Source organism: Cyclopterus lumpus, chromosome 13 (assembly GCF_009769545.1).
Source record: "Cyclopterus lumpus isolate fCycLum1 chromosome 13, fCycLum1.pri, whole genome shotgun sequence".
NCBI lineage: Eukaryota > Metazoa > Chordata > Actinopteri > Perciformes > Cyclopteridae > Cyclopterus > Cyclopterus lumpus.
Window position 1 is genome coordinate 10,216,003 of NC_046978.1, and position 21,665 is coordinate 10,237,667.

A 21,665-nucleotide genomic window follows, 5' to 3' on the forward strand; every position below is an offset into this window, starting at 1 on the left:
GGCAAACACGCGTTTATGATACTTAGAAATGAAATACAACACGATTATCTTCACAAATTAACACCCTATAGGATTCAACAAACTTTTACAAGACACTTAAAAGCTTCAAAGTTCATGTGTGATACATTTACTAACGTATTTCATATTGTAGAACAACATTTTAAAATATATCAAGTGTGTGTTCACCACATACCTTATATTATAAAAAAACTAATTCCTGCGCCACGCTATTAAAATCAATAACCATTTCCAATAGTCTTGAAGGCAGCATTACCACGTGACATCAGACGCTGGGGCGGAACCTCGAAGCTAGTAGCCATTCCTAGCATAGCAGAGCTATGTGACCACACATTATAATCAAAACATAACCTTTCAACGTCGCTGATTATGTTACCTAACGTTATGTAACTACACTACACAATACTATACTTTGGTAAAGTACCGAAATACAAGAGTTCGTCAACTGGTGTTCAACATAAGAAACCATTATGGATGCAGTGAACGCGTTCAACATGGAGGTAAAGTTCGCTCGTGTTTAACCCAGAAGGAGCTAACGCTAAACCTAAAGGCTAACGTTACCGTTAACTGTTGTAATTTGGTTTACGTTAGCGCTAGATAACTTGTTTGAATGCTAAGCTAATTGTAAGTATATTCAACTTAATCAGGTAAATGGGTTCATTTGGGATGGAACATCTGCTCAAATGAACGTTGTCAATTAAAACATAAACATGACTCTGTTGGATTGGTTAGCCACTAGCTTAAATCGAGATAAACGCTTGTACGTTAATCTCGCAAGGCCTGTGATTTCAGTATCCAGTTAATTGAACTGTTACACCACTGAGACTGGCATGACTTATCAATGTTAACGTTGGGGATAACAATGGCTTATGTGCCGCTCGCTATATAATTAACAGTGTCCTGCTGTTAAAACATTAAGACGGTCAGGACTGCTCTCCACAAATGTGGGTTGTTTTGAGGAAGCTCAATGTAGAGTGCCAAACCAACATGAGTTAATCTTATCATTACGTGTTATTATTTATTTAAAAAAATAAGAGTGGGCTATAGAGCGAACGTTAAAGTGGAACAACCTTGGTTAAGTCACCTATTATTCTAATATATACTGAATCTTCTATAATTTGTAAGTATGAAATTACTGTTATTGCAGTTCAGTGGCATATATGCATATTTCAATGGTATTGTATTTTTTATGTAACTGATTTTTTTTTTTTTTTTTTACAATCAGTTGTTCTCCATGATTGACATGAAGCCTCCAATATCCCGTGCTAAAATGATGTCTGTAACAAAATCAGCCATCAAAGCTATCAAGGTAAAGTGAATACTATATCAATTTATTGTCATAGTATAATGATACTGTGGATAATGATGATGGTGTTCTCCTAAACTTTTTTATTTTGTTGTTTTAGAATGAAAACACTAATCATACTGAAAGCATTTTGACTAATTTGGTCAGGTTTTCTTCATGAAAACACACTTGCTGTAGATTGATGAGCATTACCTCAAGGAGTAATATATTTGTACTAGAAGATACTCATATTTCTGTGGTTTAAACCAACTGACATATGGCTACCAAAGGGGTTACCTCATTAGCCACATATCGGGTATTCAGTGCTTGAGCAACAATTAGGTAGCGCTGCTCCTGCAGTTCTGAGGACAAGTCACTAGTGGAGAAGGCTACATGTATTTGTATTTTAGTGAAAATACTTTTTTTTTATTTCTGCAACATAAGGGTGGAGATGCTCCAATACAATATTGTGATAGTAGTTTTGTTTAGTTTAGTTTTTTTTAAAAATGTTCTACAATGTGTTTTCCCTTTAGCTTAACTGTATCCAGTAACGGCTGAAAAACCTTTTGAAAGCTCAGTTGACTTATTACAGAAATCCAGTATTAAATAGAAACTTTATCAACACATTCTTTCATTGATGTTATCTTCCCTCTATGGTTATATCTTTCATGATTACAGTATTTCCTGGTATGGTGTGACTGATATTTTATTTAGATCTTTTTTCTTTTTTCCTTCATTAGCTTTACAAACATGTTGTCCAGATTGTTGAAAAGTTCATCAAGAAGGTATGTACTACTGAGCCTTAGTGAGAACATTATATGAAATATTTGAGTTCAAAATATATTGTATAAATCCAATGCTAAATTGTCTTTTTCTTCTTTTTTTCCAATAGTGCAAGCCAGAATTAAAAATCCCTGGTTTGTATGTTGTGGATTCCATTGTTCGACAGTCACGGCATCAGTTTGGTGTTGACAAAGATGTATTTGGGCCCAGATTCTTAAAGAACTTCACAGATACCTTCCAAAACCTTTACCGGTGCCCAGAGGATGATAAGGTACTGTATTTTGTATGTATCATTTTAGTATTTTCTATCATTACAATTAATGGTAATAAGAAATTTTGCAAATGGTGGGATTGTTTTTTTCTTTTATCAGAACAAAATTCTTCGTGTCCTGAACCTGTGGCAGAAGAATGGTGTGTTTGACATGGGCATCATTCAGCCACTGATGGATATGTCCAATGGAGCCAATCTACCTGTTCCTGAACTGGAAGGTACTTAAGTGTTACCTGATAGATAAGGGGGGTTGTAATTTGATGACCTTCATGCAAAGAAGCCAATCTATTTATTGTATCTGACAGTTCCTGCTGAACCCCAACCGGAGACACAGCTTCCTATCACTAGTGCCTCAGTTGTGCCTGCTGTGTCCCAGCTACCCACTCCTGATGCATTAGCTGCTGTGGCACAGCTTTTTCAATCTCCCCATGGTCAGGAGGTAAGCAATGCATTAGTGTAAGTCCTCTATCTGCTCTGTGTCATGGCAGGTAAAGAATAGTTTACATTTTGAATGACCCTCTCTCTCGTCTAGCTGCATAGGATGCTCCAGAACTTCCAGCAGGCAGATAAGACCCTGGCAGCCACGCTTGCAAACAACATACCAAACCAACCACAGAAGCCTGTGTCCCAGCTCAACTCGTACAGTGCACACACAGAAAAGAGAGGCTCTTTAGCCGAGGTACAAGGAGAGCTCAGTGTCACAACATAACCTGCTGTAATCCTTTACAAATGACTTTTTTCATTTACCTAATTGTATAATATATCTTTTCTCAGAAACTCCTCGACCGATTTGATTACGATGATGAACCTGAGGAAACGACAGCAAAAGAAGGCAGTGCCCCGTCACAGTGAGTTGCATGAACTGTATTTATGCCGATGCATTTGTTTTGAATGTTTTGTGTAAATGTGCTGGTACAACAGCACAGCATACATTTGTAGATTGATACTTTGAAGCGTGTTTCATTTATCACACGACGGCAGGCAGTTTACCTGAGAAAGTGCCTTGTTTGCAATCAATGCAGCTATTAAGTATACATTCACTTGTCCTTTCAATCAGCTATTGGAGGGAAACAATATCTGCTATTACATACTATAGTCACAGGAACGGATCAGCCATTGGGGGCAATTGGTTATATTTCTGGAGTCTCAGTGCTCATTGTTTACAGTCTGATTTAGCATATTTGAGATTTAAGACTGGAACTTGAGTTAAGAGACGACATGCACGACCGGATTGTTTCACAAGTTGCATATTTAAAAGCCAAATTTAATTCTAAATCATCACCAGTGGGTTCTGAGATTGCATTTCAGCCAATTAACACAGACTATGTATGCTATCTTTGTCGTCTTTGACACTGCCACTACTGGCATATTAGTAAAGATTGTCAGTGTGCAGTTGGACTAAGAGACATTATGCAGTCATGGATGTTAATAAGAAGTGATGTAGATTCTGTTGCCTTTTTTATAGTTTATAAAGATGGTAAGTACAGATGTTTGTTATTTTAATTTGACTATATAGGTAGATTCTTGAAAAAAGCAAAACATTTTTGGTCAGTAAGGAGTAGGGATGGGTCATTTTTTGGAATAGTCATTTAATAATTTTAAGAAATTGAATAGTTTCTACGACTAGTGTCTAGGCATAAAATGTATATTTTACCTTGTTTTTACTACTGCAGGTGCAGCTTCATAGTACGTTTTATTACTAGGTATTGGTAAAACGTGTTGGGCAAGATTCAAAATGATCAAATAGTTCCCAGTGTTAAGTATTTTTGCTTGAAATGTCCATCCTTAGTAATGAGAGGGATACAACACTTATCACTAGTAGGAAATAAAATTCATGGTCAGAATGCAACAAATGAAAGAGTTGACTTTGCACCTCATCGCCATACAAAAAGGTTTAGGTAACATTATGTTTTGCACCAGAACGATCCAATTTTTAACTAAATAATATTTAAAAAAAATCTGTACTCTTATATCTCACTTTAAAGACAGATGTTGAAGATTTTTTTTATGTCAAATATAGTCAACAACTGCAATTTAAAAAACAATGCTAATTTGGTTAACAGTTTTGGAAAAAGTTAATAGGCCTGTTTCACTATGCATTATGTTTTTGGGTTGTATGTCTGGTCCATTCTTGTGAAGGCAATATCCCAGGAACGCAGGAAATCTCTTCTAATTTGGCACACCTGGGCTCCAGGATGAACTGATTACATTTTTGTGGACCAAGGTCACTTTCACCGCACGTCTGTCCTATTCTTGGCAACGCAATATCTAAGGAATGACTAAGCTAATTTTGTGAAAAATGACCACAAAAAATGTTTGGCTGTAGCGCAATAATTCATATGCTACAATTTTACATGGATGTCTAGTAAAGAAAAAAATTAAGTGATGACATTTTGATAACATGAAAATCCATAAAATTGTAGTTTAATGTATTATTGTTGTCTTTTATAGGTGTGTAATACACAAACTTAACATCTGTGTATATCTTTTTCATGACAGAGGCATTCCTGAAACTGATTTCAATCAGTTTCCTGGTCAGATGCCTGCCCCGGAGAATGTTCATCCACATATGATGGCACATAGCGGTGGTATAGAGGTATTTAATTGTAACTGCATTATATAATGACTCAACTAAATCTCAAATTTAGCAACTCTCTGGTGTACTTCCGGCATTCTGTCCACACATTGTTTGAAAGCAAGTGCCTTTCTTTTGACATTTTGTTGAGCTAAGATAATGAATGTTTTCAAATGTTTGTTTTAATTATGTGAAAGATTAAATGTGTGGATTGGCAAGCTTCAGTCAAACTGTTCTGTGGTCAATACTCTGTGATATCTGTGTTTTTAACCATCTCTTGTGGCTGTCTATTTGTCATCCCTCAGCACGGTGGAGGAATAAGTCATGGTGAACATCATATGATGCTGGATGGATACCGTTCCATAAATGAGGCTTATTCACAATCACAGGTAAATATTCCAGCCCAGTTTAGCATTACCTGATTTAAAAGTATCTCCTGTGAACCTCATTAATTTGGGAAGAAATAAAATTGTCATAATTGTCTAATAGGGAAATTCAAGAGAAGACTCAACTGTGAGGCGGGAGGGCAGACACCGAGGCTATGGCAGGAGATCACGGTCCAGATCTGGTTCACGGTAAGGGTCTGCTTATCACATATAACTGTATAATGCTGTAGATTTCAGTTCGATGTTCATGATAAAATACAGTTGTACTGTGAAGATGTCTTGCTCGCTTCTTTAAAAGTGTGCATCAAGTTGGATGTTAGATACAGTTGTCCACCTTATTCAAAGACATACTCACTGTGAATTGTACATTATTTTACAGTGCGTATAGTTTCGTTTTTTATTCTTATAAGTTAGTGTTGCCCTATTATTTTTATTAGGGCACATGTTACACACGCCTATTCCTGTATCTACTGTTCATTTTACAGTGTGGAATTATTTGATAATCTGCTTAATAGTGAATGCAAAGTCAACTCTTTTCATAGGAGTAAATTAAACATCAGAGAGCAAGGAGGAGATGGTGCAAGGCAAGCACTGAATCAGCTTTATTGGCCATGTATGTGTGCACATACATGGAATTTGACTCCGGTTTCACGTACGCTCTCGTACATATATGTAATATGCAAATAACAAAATAAATATAAAAAGACATTAAAGACAACATACATTAATGACGACACAACAGGTATGTATAACATGAAAACAACAACAATGACAATACATTGGGGATATTAGTGCATAAAGGTGATAGTAGTGCAGATGGAGGTGTCTGATTTAATTGATCATCAGTGACAGCCAGAGGAAAGAAACTGTTCCTGTGTCTGGTGGTTTTGGCGTACAGTGCTCCGTAGCGCCTACCAGAGGGGAAGAGTTGGAACAGCTTGTGTCCAGAGTGTGACGGGTCTGCAGTGATCTTTCCAGCACGCTTCCTAACTCTGGAGGTGTACAAGTCCAGGATGGAGGGCAATAGTTCTCTCAGCAGACCTAACTATCTGACACCATAGTTTGTACAAACTAGTTACACGTGGGTAGTTCCAGTTGTCACCATCTTGTTTTGTTAGAACCAGAAGTGATTATATTTGGACTAGAGAGTGGAGCCGGGAGACAGTTCTGTTGGCATAACAAATGCAAATTAGCTGCTAACAATAACGCTAGCTTGGTTATTCAATTCAGTTTATTTTATATAGCCCAATATCACAAATTACAAATTTGCCTCAGAGGGCTTTACAATCTGTACACATACAACATTCCTGACCTTTGACCTCACATCAGATCAGGTAAAACTCCCCAAAAATAACCTTTCAGAGGGAAAAAAGGGAAGAAACCTTCAGGAGAGCAACAGAGGAGGATCCCTCTCCCCGGGTGGACAGATGCAATAGATGTCATGTGTCATCCACATGACATCGTTACAGACATACCTTATCTGTAAGGTATGTCTGTAACGCACATTAACAATATGATAATAATTGGGATGCTAATTTTGTCTGGAATAAAATAGACTAGTTGTATGTCATTTACCTTCCAGGAAAAATGCACAGCCGACTCATTAGTGTCCTTTAGTACAACACGGTATGATAACTAGCCAGATATAGTGAGCGCAGACACTGAGACCTGCAAAGTAAGGCTGTAATGTTAAACAAACTGTACTAGAATTTCACTCGCCAAAGAAAATAGAGCACATAATTGTTCTGTCAGATCGTTGTAACAACTTGGAATAAGAGTCGAATGGTGCTGTCCTGCGGTCTCCTTTTACAGTGGGGCTCTATGGGGATTGACCCCCTATTGGAGTCAGGCTCAAACAGCCATTTAAAGATCTGTTCATGTTGATATTTTCTACTCCGCCAATTGTGAAAATGACAAGTTTCCTCCCCGACATTTAATTCTTTGGTGACAACACATTTCAGGTGGTTCAATATTTTGTGTTTTAGATCTCCCAAGAGAAGAAGATCACGGTCTTCGTCCCGCTCAAGAAGGTCAAGGCATCGGCGCTCTCATTCTCGCTCTAGAGAACAACGCTTGAGATCTCGCTCTTGTTCTCAGGACAGGAATGAAAGAGAGAAGGACAGAGAGCGCAGACAGAAAGGTTTTCCCAGCATAAAGATCAAGATGCTCAGTGGTAAGTTCTACGACCGAAACAAATCTTTGAATGTTATTTACGAACCCTGCAGTACACAGAACTACTGCAATTACTACTACGTGATGTCACGGCACCAATCTAACCCCATTAAAAGGAGCCACTTTGATTTCACATGTGATAATTGTAATAGTTTTAAACTGCGGTAGTTGTGTGTCTACAGAGAACTACTACACACAATTGTCATTATCAGTGGTTGCTCATTATTATTTTGTTTTGGGGTCATCAATTAAAAGTTGAGTCTATACAGACAAGTATTAGTCAAAGTTACCAGTGATTTTATATAATTATTATTCAATGGACTTATGCATGAGGAAGGTTTGTTTAGCCTGTATGTTCATATATTTATCTGTTTAAGTACAAGAACCATGTGGCACATCTGTAAGGGTCCACGTGCTGCTGTTTTTTTCCGCCTACAAATCCATTGTTGTCAGTGTAGATGCAAAAGCCCACAATTATCCATGAAGTATCCACAGATTTGTATGGATGAGGCGATAATGTTTAGTTTGTCGGTGTCTGTAACCGTCTGGTGGCTGTATCAAACTATAAGAGTTTCGCCTGAAAGCAAAAGTATAGTTGTAGGCAAAATGGCCCCTGCTTCCTATCCCAGCTGATCTGTGTGGCTTTCTGTTGGATTATAATCACTGCATACATGTAAGTGATCAATATTTGTTGTTTTAAACATAACATAGTCCTATGTGGCATACTTTGATAAGAACATAGATTTTTGTCAGTGCTTGACTGCTGTTGACGGTGTTGACGGTGACCACTGTGAGCAGGCTGGTCTCCTCCAGCATTCGTAGCAATATCTACAAAAAATAATTAAAGTAATTTGTAGGTATCCTATAAAGTTTAGTGATGGCATTTCCGTGGCTATTAGAACCCAAACAACAATATATTCCTTAACTCAACTAAGTAGTTTTGTTGCCTAAACCTAAATAAGTTACCTGTTGAGGCGGAAGTTAATTTGAAAATACTGTATTCATGTAACAAGCAGAACATTGATACGTTGCTATGCGTTTCAATGCAAAGCTCATTTAGGTGCATCAGAAAGTCTGGAATTTTTGTTTCCAGCAACACAAGCATTAGTGGTGTAACGGACCGCTGTTCCATCCATACGAATACACTCCTCCCGGTTCGGCCCGCATGTGAACCCTGAATTAATTACATAGGTAAATGGTAAACATCATCAATAGTAAAATATGCATTCAGGACATCGACATTTATCTTTTTATAGTCGTCAATCTCTGATAATGTATACAATCCAGTGTTTACCCTAGGTTAACAGCTTCAGGGGGGGCACAGACCGACACAAACACTTAAAGGAAACATGGTGTTAATTTCTTTTAATGATGACGACAAAGTGTGCACGTTTTGTCACTGCAGTGTATTTCTCTGGGCTTTTGAAAGAACATTTCCACAGCCTCTCGATAGGGGAAGTCGGAAACGGCTGGCCCATTTATTGAGATCTGCAACAGGCTGTAAGTTGGTCTCCTTGCAGCCTGGTGCAGATGTTTGTCTTGCGGCGGCGGCAGCAGCAGCAGCAGCACTGTGGCTCGTTTTTGCACTTGAAACCGGAGCAGGAGAGCTTCTCCAAGTACTACTTGTCCCATCTTCACCACCTTGGGAGCGTTTAAAAAATGCAGACATATTCAATGCTCTCTGCCAGATGGTGGGGAGTGTGCTCACTTGTGTGCGCACACGTGTCTGTGCGCATCAAGGCGCTTGTTTAAATCGACTATTGAGCTGGTAACCGCTAGCACCGATAATGTTCAAAGACATTATGATGTGTTCAAGCTCTGTTCATTGAAAATGGTCAATTATAACATTATCATGATGTGTTCACATGTAATCTCGTAAAATGTAGGGTTAGTGAGAAACTTGAATAAATCCATTTTTAAATTTTTTTTAAAAGGAGTTGTTTTCACATTAATATAAATAGAAGAGAATAGCTCTTTACACTAAGCAGCTTATAACGCATCATTAAAACTAACAACAATATTTGTTTAATCCAAAAAAAAACTAATTTTTGGCGTATCATTTGAATTGTGTTTTTATAAAGACAAAAACCCACTATAGATGACTAACAAAATAAAAAGAACATTTAGAATTTTTTAGGAATTACAAATGACTTCAGAGCGGTTAAAAATATTTTTGGAACGGTGGCAAAAGAGAATAATGCAGAGAGCCTTTAAAACAGCTACTATAATAAAAACCAAAGGGATCTGTATCTGCCAGTATGGATCATCAAAAATCGTCAATCAGTTTTTGCGGCAAAAAAACGTGATCTGGATCTCTATTCGCTATATTTTTAATTTTGTGCTCATCCGATCTGTGATCCGATTCGTGCTATTATCCGAACCATGAGTTTCCCATTCCATTCTACCACTAACGAGCATGATATTGCACACCAACAATAAAATTGTCCTGTATCCTTTGATAACAACTTGTTCATATATCCACAATGTACAACCTAACTGATAAAATGGGTCATAATTTAGACAACGTACAATTTATTGACTTTTTCTCGATAGGGAAGTTGAACACACCTAAAATCTCTTCCCTATTCCGAGCCGTTACTCAGCTCATTTTGCTTTTAGTTTGCAGCACCACACTTTGGGTTGGTCAACTAGACAAGAAGACGCAGCAGTCCGACGTGATGTCCCTTTTGGAAGAGTTTGGCCAGATTGATTCCATCAATGTAAGTTTGGACTAGTCTTCTTAAAGATACTTGTCCTCCATGATCTTAAGAAAATGCTATCGTAGTATTTGCACTATTACCTTTTTCCTTCTCCATGCCCAGATGATTCCTCCGAGGGGTTGTGCCTATATTGTTATGGTTCACAGACAAGATGCTTATACAGCCTTGAACAAACTCAGTAAGGGTTCATACAAAGTCAATCAGAAACCTGTTAAGGTAAATTAACACAGATTGCTTCTATTCCCAGTTTGATATTGGTTCTGTAACTTCTTTTCATGGTGATTATTGACTAAATCATAGCTAATGTCATTTATTTTCCTAGATTGCTTGGGCTTTGAACAAAGGTATAAAATCAACGCACAAAAAGTTCTGGGATGTGGAGCGGGGAGTTACCTACATTCCCTGGAGCAAAGTCAAAGTTGAGGAGTTGGAGAGCTATCGGGAAGGGGGTATGCTGGACGCAGACACACTCAATCCAGGTAAACACTTACATATTCCTTTAGCATGGCCAAGATTCTCCTTCTGCAGGCTATTAGACAGTTTTCCTAACCATGTCATTCTATTTTCCACTGTGCTCAGAGTGGAATAATGGCAAGGACCTCAGTAAGCAGCCATCTGTAAATGGAGCGCTGGAAAGTGTACCTGCAGAAGGAACTGTCACTGCTCACATTCAGGTAATGCTAATACAGTCTTTAAACACCTTCTTTTGGATATTACAAGCACTTCATTTAATTGATTTTAAGCCATTGTGTTGGAGGTCTACTTCACAATTGTTATTGTGGAGGCTGTAAGGAAAATCCATTTTTGTTGCACATGAGTAATGGAGCTTATCTGAACCACCTTCTCATTTTCTCTTAAAAAAATCAAGTTGCTGCAGGGTTAGATTTAAAATTACCCAGGTGAATGAAAACAGCGTTTCATCAAATCAGAAATTATTGTGATAGTACCATTTATTACTATTTTAAGACTATCCCATTTTGTGAGAAATACTTAGCAATTCAGGGTGCAGACATGATATCTAAAGCTGACTTCAAAGATTTCAACAGGACCCTTGGCCAGGGGAAATGCCTTTTTTATTTTAAGTGTCTGCAAATTCATATTAGTACTGGGACATGGGATACCTAGTTCAGTGAAATCACTGTTGTACTGTCAATGTGTGCTCAGCCTATACTAGGCCATAAGTAACCATCTTACTATTACTGATGACTCTGTTATTGATGATATTAAGTAAGGTTAAACTAACTGACATTTCAAAGATGCTCACCTTTTTAGCCAAAATAGAGGATAAAAATATAATAACATTCAGTTTGCCGTAAGACTGAATATGCTTGTGTAGAATTGAGCTTTGGGGTATTTTACATACGGATTAAAAGAAATAATACTAATTAAATGTTCATGATAAAATCTTGAATATAAAAACTACATTTATAAGCGAGAAGAGAGTTTGTATTTTCAGAGCAATGGGCCTTTTGGTTCACCGGGCTGTCGGACAAATGGGAATGACACTTGTGATTGTAAAAAAAAAAAGTCCAAGGACCTCCTTGCTTCATGCAATGGTTTTGGATTCATATTCAGGCTGATTTAGTAGATTTCAAGCTAGTAATGGTTAAACAGTGCCCGGGGCACGTGTAATAATTATAGTCGTCACCCAGAGAGGTTTGAAGGAGATAAAATGTTTAAGTTTCTACATAATAAACTAACGTTAACATTAGCAAAGTACATTTGCACATTATTAATTAGGGTTAGCACTATGCCATGATGGCTACTGAAGGTATACTGAATGTTTATGCTGCTTTTGCTTTTTTGGTGGTTGTTAGTGAATACAGACCATCCTGGCTTTGTAGGAACACAGTTAGGAAAGGGTCAACTGTAGCTTTAACATCTTTCTAATGTTGAGGTTTAACGTTAAGCAACTGACTAGCTGTTACCGAACATCCTTATTACCCTGGGTTGTTCGAAGAGTAATGCAGAGGTTACGGAACGGCGATTCGGTGGTTGTGAAAAGACACAGCAAGCTGCTTTTTCTTGCAGTATTGAAAAAGTGAGGCACACGTTAAAAAATGAACACTGTTTGACACTTTGAGAAACTCAACTTTCTAAACCAGCACTCTGTCTTGACTTGGTGTTGAAGATTAATGCCTGGCATGTGAAAGCTTCTCAAAGAAGTAAGGCAATTCATAAATGGTTACATATTATGGTTACAATTTATTCTGCAAAACCAGTGCTTCAAAGAAACCTTAGTCATGGTGAGTTGAATATATTATTATGGGTAATTTGGAGTGCTGAATTAAACTGTTGATGAAAAGAGAAATCTTCATGTTTTTGTCTTGAATGAATGATTATTTACTCAATAAGAGGGTTGTCGACATGTGAATCGCATCTTTGTTTGCATCATCCGGTTGGTTTCAGAGTCACCGAATATGGATAAAAGTCTAATTTGGTGATTTCCTCCACTATATTACAATTCAGATAAGCTCCTCTGCTCATGAGCATTAAATCCAGAAATGCATATATATATATATATTAGTTTCTCCTTTTTTCTTTGCAAAATATTTGCATCTTCACTCGGTAACCTTGTACTATGCAGTATACAGTATTCAAATAAAGTGGGAATTACAAAAAACTTTAATTACTGTGGTATGTGTAGAGGGAAGCATTTATGTGATCCTTTTTGTTTTCGGTATCCAAGCTCTATTATACAGAATGTCTGTGTTTGGCAAAGTCATCAATAATTGTGTATATAATGTTTAGTTTTCACATGTAATTTAAAAAAAAAGAGAAAAACATCAGAACAATACAGTTATTAATATGAAACGGTTGAATCAGGTTTTTATTGAAAAGATAAAATGTGTATTGGTTGCAATAGGTGTGAACATTAAACTCATGAGCTTGTTTTAATTGGCAGCAAATAAAAGTCCTCGGGACCACACGCTGAATTATTGGTAAATAAATTAGGTCTGATAACATGATCCAGCTGGACTGTCTGCAACCTGCCATACTTAGCAGGCATGCTCGGCGGCACACCTCTCTGTGAAGAGAAAGGTTGCTCGCATGTCGAGAGTATCTGACTATTGGCTGCTGGTGGGACTTAAAGGCCTGATTGGGAGGAAGTGACCCAGTGGGAGAAAAGGTAAGCCGACAGCATCCATAGCAACTTATGCAAAATGTTGCGAAAAGCTGGTTCATGTAAAATGGACAGGATTTTGGATTTTGTTTTCTATACGTTTGTGGCAAGGGGAATCTTGCCAGAACAAAATTAGCCTGAGCCATTGTTCAAGATGCAGTGTCCATGATGTACTACAGTACACACGGCAGGTTTCAGTTATCTGTACTCATCTTTCTACGGGACATGGGGCTTGAGCGTGTGCCATTGACCGAATTAGGGGAAAAACTCCTGCAATCCCTAACAAAGAAAAGTACTCAAACTATTTGTGTGGCGTAGTGGTCTTGGCTATCAGCAAAGCCCAGATATCTCTTTGTATGCTATCCTAATTTCTACAATCCTGTCTTTAATCATTTATGACCAAATTAACAATTTTTCAAACTTACCGGCGACCCTATTCTATCACTATTCCTGTGTCTCGCTGTAACAGATCAACAAAATACATTTGCTTTCATTTAGCTTAGTTAAGTTATCAAAGTAGATTAGGATCAGGAGATAATTAAAATAGCCAACCCTTTAAAAGATGCAAGAGTTTATGCTTCTTATCCTTATTGTTGCTTTCATCAAAGTGCCAGATCAGAGAGCAGATACTTCATACTTCGGCAAACCTTTTTATGGTGAGCCTCACTGATTAGCACACAGTCTAAGGGCCTTGAATTTGATTTATTGGGTAAAGTACACTGCCATTGGGCTTAACCAATGGTAGTGTACTTTACCAATCGCAGTGTAAACTCAAAAAGGAGCAGAAAAAAAAGTTATAACTGCCTTTTTCCTTTGACAATGATTTGCCGTTAACTCTCAGATTTTACAGAAATCTGGACTTGTCATCTTATTAAATCTTGAGCAATACCAATTTCCATCCCATCAACACACAACTTGATTTTAGAGGGAATGCACCCGTTGACATGGATTTTGAAAAGGTGCTTCTCTCGGCTACCCACTTTTAATACCTGCAAATAATACTTCAACTCGTCACCTTTTCATCATTTTGTTTGTGAGTTCCTTCACATTTACATAGTCCTCGGCCTGTGCAAACCAGGCCAACTTCTACTTGCAGGAATACTTGCCTGCACGTTTGAATACTTGGATAGTAATGCAAATTGAAATAAACTCTTTGGTTTTCAGTTATGTTGCGAGCTCTAATATCTTCCTGTCAAAGTACATTGAACTTTGAAAGCAGTTAGCTTAAGATTTGTTTGGTCCAGTGACAGCGTCCTCTCAACCTGCATCCCACGACGTGCATCATAACACACTGTTTTCTATGTATGGATCTACGTCGTCCCTCACACACACGGTGTCTGGGCACACATGTACGTGTCAAGACATGCTGCTGTCCTTTTTCCCCCAACATCAGTGCCCGTCAACTCTCCAAAAAGCATCAATTTCACCACATTTGCTCCCTGGATGGGAAGCTTGACTGACTCGTCTGTCTCTATGGCATATTTGGTATGTGGTATGGGTGTCAAATGACACGCATAACGGGATGCTGCCAGTGTGCATTTTGCCCTTAAAGGACGACGTTTCATTGTCAGCCATCTCTTAGGGCATCAGAGATGAGAGAAGTAGTCGGGAGGACAAAGTGACAAAGGGTACATGGCTGAGCAGTGCCAGGTGGAAGAAATTATGCACCTAAACACAAAGTTGAATTGAGCTGTTCACACCATATCTGCTCAAAGTAGCACATGGCTTTTAAAAAAAACCTACTTTTACACTGTAGCTTTAAAAAAACGACTAAATGAACAGCATGTCTTCCCCAATTCCACATTTTCATCTCAATTGAATAATAAATCTATTCGAAAGGCTCCATTTACGTGTTACAATTCTAAATGGTGTCTTCTCAGAAGTATACCCCTCGAACACCTACAATGGTTCAGAACAGTGTTTTTACACCATTTAGGTTTGTAGGATTGAGTGTTGTAAACTTTTCTTATGATTGGTTTGATGCCAAAAATCTGCTCGTATTAATGATCTCTGATCTTGCATACAGAGCATAACTTCCTCTGTCGCCTCGTCTCATAGCAGATGGCAATATCACACCGCAACCTGTGTCTATTGTTCTTGTAATGTTTGAAGATGATAACGTCTGATGTCACAGCCCATTTATGAGCTCAGTGTTGCGTTGTAAGGTCAGAAAAAATAATTCATAAATCTACTTCATACATTGTTTAAAAAAAAGAAAAAAAGAAGACCTTGACTCGGTGTTTGCATCTCTGAGTCCATAGTCGGAAGTGTATTTATAAATTTTCCATGGATAAATAACCAAACATTACATGATTTTTCCATTGCAACTATTAGCCATTGCTTCTCCAGGTTACCAGGCATATTGAAGTAAAGTGGATGCAACAGAAACTGTTGCCAGCCCTCGGAATGAAGTGGACCAGGTAAAAAACAAAAACAAGGATGTAAGCCAAGGATGGAATGATTTTACTGCTCATTTAGCACACAATGAAACGACTGACTATAGAGTGCACATTGTGTAGAGTTTACACAGGGAACATATTTCATAAGTTTAACTCCTGTGTTTACATGGCCTCCATACTTCAATTAAAAAATAATTTCAGGACATGTAAACGCTACTTAGTTTAGGAATAATAATACATTTTAAATGATCCATTTGGTTTTAAGAAATGGAGAGACCACTTTTAAATGTTTCATGTCATAAAAAGAAATGAACTTGTAAAACACCAAAATGAACATTTCGGATTCTGCCACAGCTGCAGAATTATGAAAAATAGCAAAGTCAATCCACTTATGAGGTTTATTTTTTTATCATCCCAGTGACATGTATAAAGATTTAGCTTTTTCTGGTTATTTAATAACCAGTTTAGTATATAATAAATAACCACATTGTTTAATATACAATAAATTATCAAATATCGTCACTCATGCTCTCCATCCATGTTTTTTTCGGTGGATGTGACCATAACATTTTTTAGGAAAAGGACAATTCTAAACATTTGAAATCACTACACTTACATACATATTTGTTATTTAGAGCATTTTTAACATCCTTCTATTGAATGTGAACAAGAGACGGAAGTAAAGAGACAGTTTCAGAATGTCATGTTGAAAATCCTCATGCTCTTTAATTTATTTGACCTACATGTAGCCATCTATAGCTTTTTCTTGCACTGAATAGGTTGATTACCTGAATTATAATTTAAACTGAGCAGTCTTCTCCTTTCAGTCTTTTTCAAGTGAAATGACATTTCAAGGGAAGAGGGAACTTCTTCAATTAGACTCATGAGGCCTCACAAAGGTGAGTGTTAAGGAAATGATCTTTGACGTTTGGAATTCCCACTCTTGGATGAAACTGGAACGGTTGGTAGGTAATGAAAGGCTCATTCATAATAAAATTGACTTAAATGTTCCATTTGTTTTTTCATGAATAATCTAAGATATCAAGATATAGGCCAGGTTAATGGAGCTGCCACATTAGTCTTTTGACCGGTCTATTAGCCTCTAGCGACATGTCTATAAGTGCGGGTATGAACAAAGAAAAAAAGGAATTCACAAAATTGGAAGCATTGAGTTGATCAAAGATCCAATGCCCAGCTGCCTGGTTTGTGGTGTAAGTGTAAATAACCTGCAGGAAAAATGGAGCCGCAGAAGTCCTCGATATTCTGCTGATGGAGTGAATCACCAGGGTAAGAGCAGACCCCTCTGTTGCTGTCCCCGTACAGACTGCCTCAAGGTGGTTTGACTTGATTCTATGAACTGCATTTTCTCCATTTCACAACTGTATGTTAGTAGTCGTAAAACAGCATGAACTATTTTAATTCATTTGAATTGTTTGTTTCTTTTGTGTTTAGTTTAATTGCTGCATATATATATTTATCCATACATTATATATATGTGTGTTTATATATACACACACACACACACACAATAGTGCCGTGAATAAGTATTTGCCCTTTCCTGGTTTCTTTTTTTTTTGTTGCATATTTGTCCCAAATAAATGATTCAGATCAAACCGATTCTAGTATTAGACAAAGATAACCAGAGTAAATAGAAAATGCAGTTTTAAAAATTATTTCATTTATCAAGGGGAAAAAAAGCTATTCAAACCTACTTGGCCCAATGTGAAAAAGTAATTGCCCCCTAAACGTAATAACTGGTTGTGCCATCTTTTGGGGCAACAAATGCAATCGAGCGTTTCTGATAACTGACTCTTTCACATCGCTGTGGGGATTTGAGCCCACTCTTCTTTGCAGAATAATTTTAAATTCAGCCACATTGGATGGTTTTCGAGCATAAACGACTTGTTCAAGTCATGCCACCGCATCTCAATAGGATTTAAATCCGGACTTTGACTCTTTGCCACTACGAAACCTTAATTTAGCTTCTTTTTTTGCGCATGTATTTCGGATCATTGTCCTGCTGCATAACCCAAGTGTGCTTGTGCTTGAGGTCACGAACTGATGGCCCGACATTCTCCTTCAGGATTTTCTGGTAGAGAGCAGAATTCATGTTTCCATCAATTATGGCAAGTGGTCCAGGTCCTGAAGCTGCAAAGCAGCCCCAGACCATCGAACTACCACCACCATGTTTGACTGTTGGTATGATGTTGTGTTTATGGAATGCTGTGTTATTTTTTACGCCAGACCTTCTCGAAAGTTCAACTTGTGTCTCGTCAGTCCACAGAATATTTGCCCAAAAGTATTGGGCATCATCAATATGTTTTCTGGCAAATGTGAGACCAGCCTTTGATCTTTTTGGTCAGCAATGGCTTTCGCCTTGGAACTCTCCCATGGACGTCTCTTTATTATTGTTGAATCATGAACACTGACCTTAAGTGAGGCCTGCAGGTCTTTGATGTTCTGGGGTCTTACGTGACGACCTGGATGAGTTGTCGATGCGCTCTTGGTGTAATTTTGGCCGGCCCCTCCTGGGAAGGTTCACCACCATTCCAAGTCTTCTCCATTTGTTGATAATGGCTCTCACTGGAGTCCCAAAGCCTTAGATATGGCTTTGTAACCCTCTCCAGACTGATGCATGTCGATTTTACTTTGCTTCCCATCTGTTCTTGAACTTCTTTAGATCGCAGTGTGATTTTTGAGAAATTACTTTTTCACATAGGGCCGAGGTTTAGTACCTTAGCTTGACGGGTGTTTAAAATAACACGTTTGTTTGTGATATTATGGGAAATAAGTGAATTGTTCTGCATTGCTGGGGTGGTGATTTACTACACGTTCTAAAATCCAATAATTCACCTCATGCGTCCGTCTCCCTCAGCAGTCACCAATGAAAACTCCCACCTTTCCTGTAACAATTAGCCTCAATAATGGCAAACATCATCCCGTATATGGTTATATGGTCACTGTTCTTCCTCAGATGGTAATTTGTTTTCACATCTAGTCACAACTGTGCGTGGTTGTTGTGTATATGGACATACATTGTGTATATAAGATATACTTTATTGTCCCGCAGGGAAATTAGTCTCAAGTTGCTGCATCGCACAATACACTTGATAGCATCTCAATCCACATGCATGCATAGACCGTAGATCATAGATCATACATATGCTCATGCTTAAACATGCTAAGTACATATGTCGACAATAGTTACAAATAATAGAATAATAAAATCAGGTGATCAACACAGATAATAAATAACCAAGTCACAATATATTAGTCTCCTACTAATATAACATATACATTACTACAGTAATTTGATGATGGATGGAATAAATACATTTCTATATATAATGATCAACATAAGCAACATCAACCAGTCCTACCCCTTTTCAATACTTATTGATAATCAATCAATCACATAAACAAACTCATCGCCCCAGCGTCCACCTAAATAATAAACCAATATATTCCACCAAATCCCTGAATTTCAATGCACGTGACTTTAAAAAACAGTTGTGTGGGTTCCTCATAAATAACGTAGTAAATTATCCATCTCTCCTCTTTGTAGAATGTGTGATGATGGCAGGATACATGTTTGGGTGTGGCCCCATACCTTTCCACAGGGATTCAGATACAGTGATACAAGTGAACAATACAGAGTGTGTGCTGCTTTATGATCCAGAATGTGTCCATTTATTTCCAGAAATGCACCAATCCTAGCCAACTTGGCTTGCACATATTTTTTACGAGGCTTTACATAAGATGTTGTGGTCACCTAAAAATGTATTTCCATGTTCTCCTTCTATAATAACTCCTACATACACATTGTCCAGTGTGCTTTCATGTTCCTCCCGACAGATTGTTTCAGATCACATCGAATGAATGAAGAAAGTTTTAACATACAAAGCTTGCAGTCACAGTTTCTTGCCAGTGTGTGACCTTTTTCTTTTTCTTTTTTTTTAACTTATTCTTCCACACACTTGTGTACCTTTTTACAATACTTGTCACTAGACATGATGTATGTCCTCTTTTTTAAAATTATTATTATTTGTATAAGTTAACATTGTGTATTTTGTAAGTGAACTCGACTGAAAATTCCCGGGGAAACTGAGAAATGCTGTACATAAATCCTCATTTTCCCCTTATCAAACGTGACACATAGGAACGCTCAATAAGCTGCTTCATGCTATGGAATCAGAACATGTATATACAGTGTCTTCTTACAGTTCACTGCATCCAGAAAGCTTTACGGCTCGTTTTAATGTAATCTTAACAAGGATGCCATTGTGTTTTTTTGTCTTCCAGGTGCCACCGGTTCAACAGGCAGCACCCATCGGAAGTCCCCCTGCTTTTCCCGGCCCCATCCTGCTGTCCCCTACATCCATGCCTCCAGGAGGAGCTCCTTTTATCTCCACAGAGTTTGACCTTTTAAAGTTGGCACCAGGTAGGTGGATCGTTCCATCATCATCTAAAGTGGAGATGCGAGTGCTTTCATGTTTATTAAAAGTAACTTCTCTTTGAAGCTGACGATAACATTAACAGATCTAGGTTGCAGTGTTGTCACCGTTCATGGCTTGATGTAACTTCTTTAAACGTTTGCTGTCTGATTGTTTTTTTCTTTTGTGCTGCAACAATACAAAAAAAACAACGTATCATCCTCTTTGCATCAGGTAGTGTAAAACCTCCAGAGGAGTCCACCAAGGATTCTAAAAGAGACACAGGCACTCCCTCAGATCTGGCCACCGACAACCATCTGGGGTCTCCTGCAGCATTGGGCATGGCCCTGCCAGCCACAGCAGTCATGCAGGGTCCCAGATTGGGTATGTCCCCTCCCGGCATGCCCAATCCTCATCTACCTCCATTCCTCTCACCTCCAAACATGCCACACATGCCCCCGCAAATGATGCCCGGAGGACCGATGTTTCCACCAGATCGATTCAGAATGCCTATGCCCTTTCCTCCTCGCGGCCCTCCTTTTCATCGACATCCTTCTATGGGACCAGACGGCATGCATGTCAGAGAAGGGGGCCATTTCAGAAATGGGAGAGCAGGGTTTGGGTGCCCACCCTTCCAGAGAGGGAGGTGGTAGAGGTATTGAAGGACCTGAGGGGAGAGGAAGCTGAATCACTGTGACGGATAAGTATCAAGACGTCTGGTTCAACAAGGACTGTTGTGAACCATTGAGGGTGCATACATTTGTGTTTGGACTTTCTTTTTTACCACAAGGACCTTTTCTTACTGTCACAAACAATGAAAAACAGGACACAGTGTTCTGAATGTGATCCATGCGCCTTCAAGTTCACCAGAAAAGACTCTTTGCTGTAAATACTGTATGTGCTCGTTGCTGTTTGCTATGTTTTTGTATATTTGAAGTTGTGTAGTCTATGCTGAAGTCTAATCTTAGTAGTTGGAGGGGATAACAAAGGCAAAGTCTGTATTTTTTAGCTTATTCCTTCACCATAGTTTTTGTGTATGGAAGGAGACTAAACATATATAATTCCTTCACTTTTTGGGGTATTTAGTTTTTAGAAAAATGTCTTTGTCTTTGTAACACACTGTTTAATTCTTCAGTTGAAGTTGGATTTCATTTGAAGGAGAAGACATCATGTCCTGCCAGCAGAGGGTAGTGTAAACCCTGTTACCATGGCCAACCTCTGTTGTACATAAAGGTCACACCTTGTAGGATCATGTGCAGTGAATATTAAAAAAGGGGTACAATTTGATCAAATGGTTTTATTTGTGTTGATCAAACTGAAATGTGTCAACTATGCTGTGTGATAAATTGACCTGCATGTGAAGTTACAATCTATTTTAAACATCACTTGGGCTGTGGAACATGCAGCTAAACACAATTGGTAATCTGCAGTTTACCTACCTGTCGTCTTATTATAAATCATAGTTATTTATGTTGATAAGAGGCTTTTGGCTAAACCAT

The 21,665-nt window shown here is 38.2% G+C and overlaps 1 protein-coding gene across 2 annotated transcripts; it reads left to right on the plus strand.

The window, feature by feature from the left end:
• Positions 1–285: 285 nt before the first annotated feature.
• LOC117741969 (SR-related and CTD-associated factor 4-like) lies at positions 286–21,453 on the plus strand. Of its 2 annotated transcripts, none has more exons than XM_034549268.1 (18): positions 286–518; positions 1,244–1,327; positions 2,044–2,088; positions 2,196–2,357; positions 2,458–2,575; positions 2,663–2,796; positions 2,890–3,036; positions 3,132–3,205; positions 4,857–4,953; positions 5,238–5,321; positions 5,422–5,507; positions 7,304–7,491; positions 10,110–10,210; positions 10,313–10,426; positions 10,533–10,689; positions 10,790–10,884; positions 20,036–20,174; positions 20,401–21,453. In XM_034549268.1, the coding sequence occupies exons 1-18, from the start codon at positions 489–491 to the stop codon at positions 20,817–20,819; spliced, it is 2,274 nt and encodes a 757-aa protein (XP_034405159.1). In that variant the 5' UTR covers positions 286–488; the 3' UTR covers positions 20,820–21,453. The 2 variants fall into 2 exon arrangements, with proteins under 2 accessions (XP_034405159.1, XP_034405158.1); XM_034549267.1 differs by having other exon boundaries at positions 292–518; positions 2,196–2,369.
• The last annotated feature ends 212 nt before the right edge of the window (positions 21,454–21,665 follow it).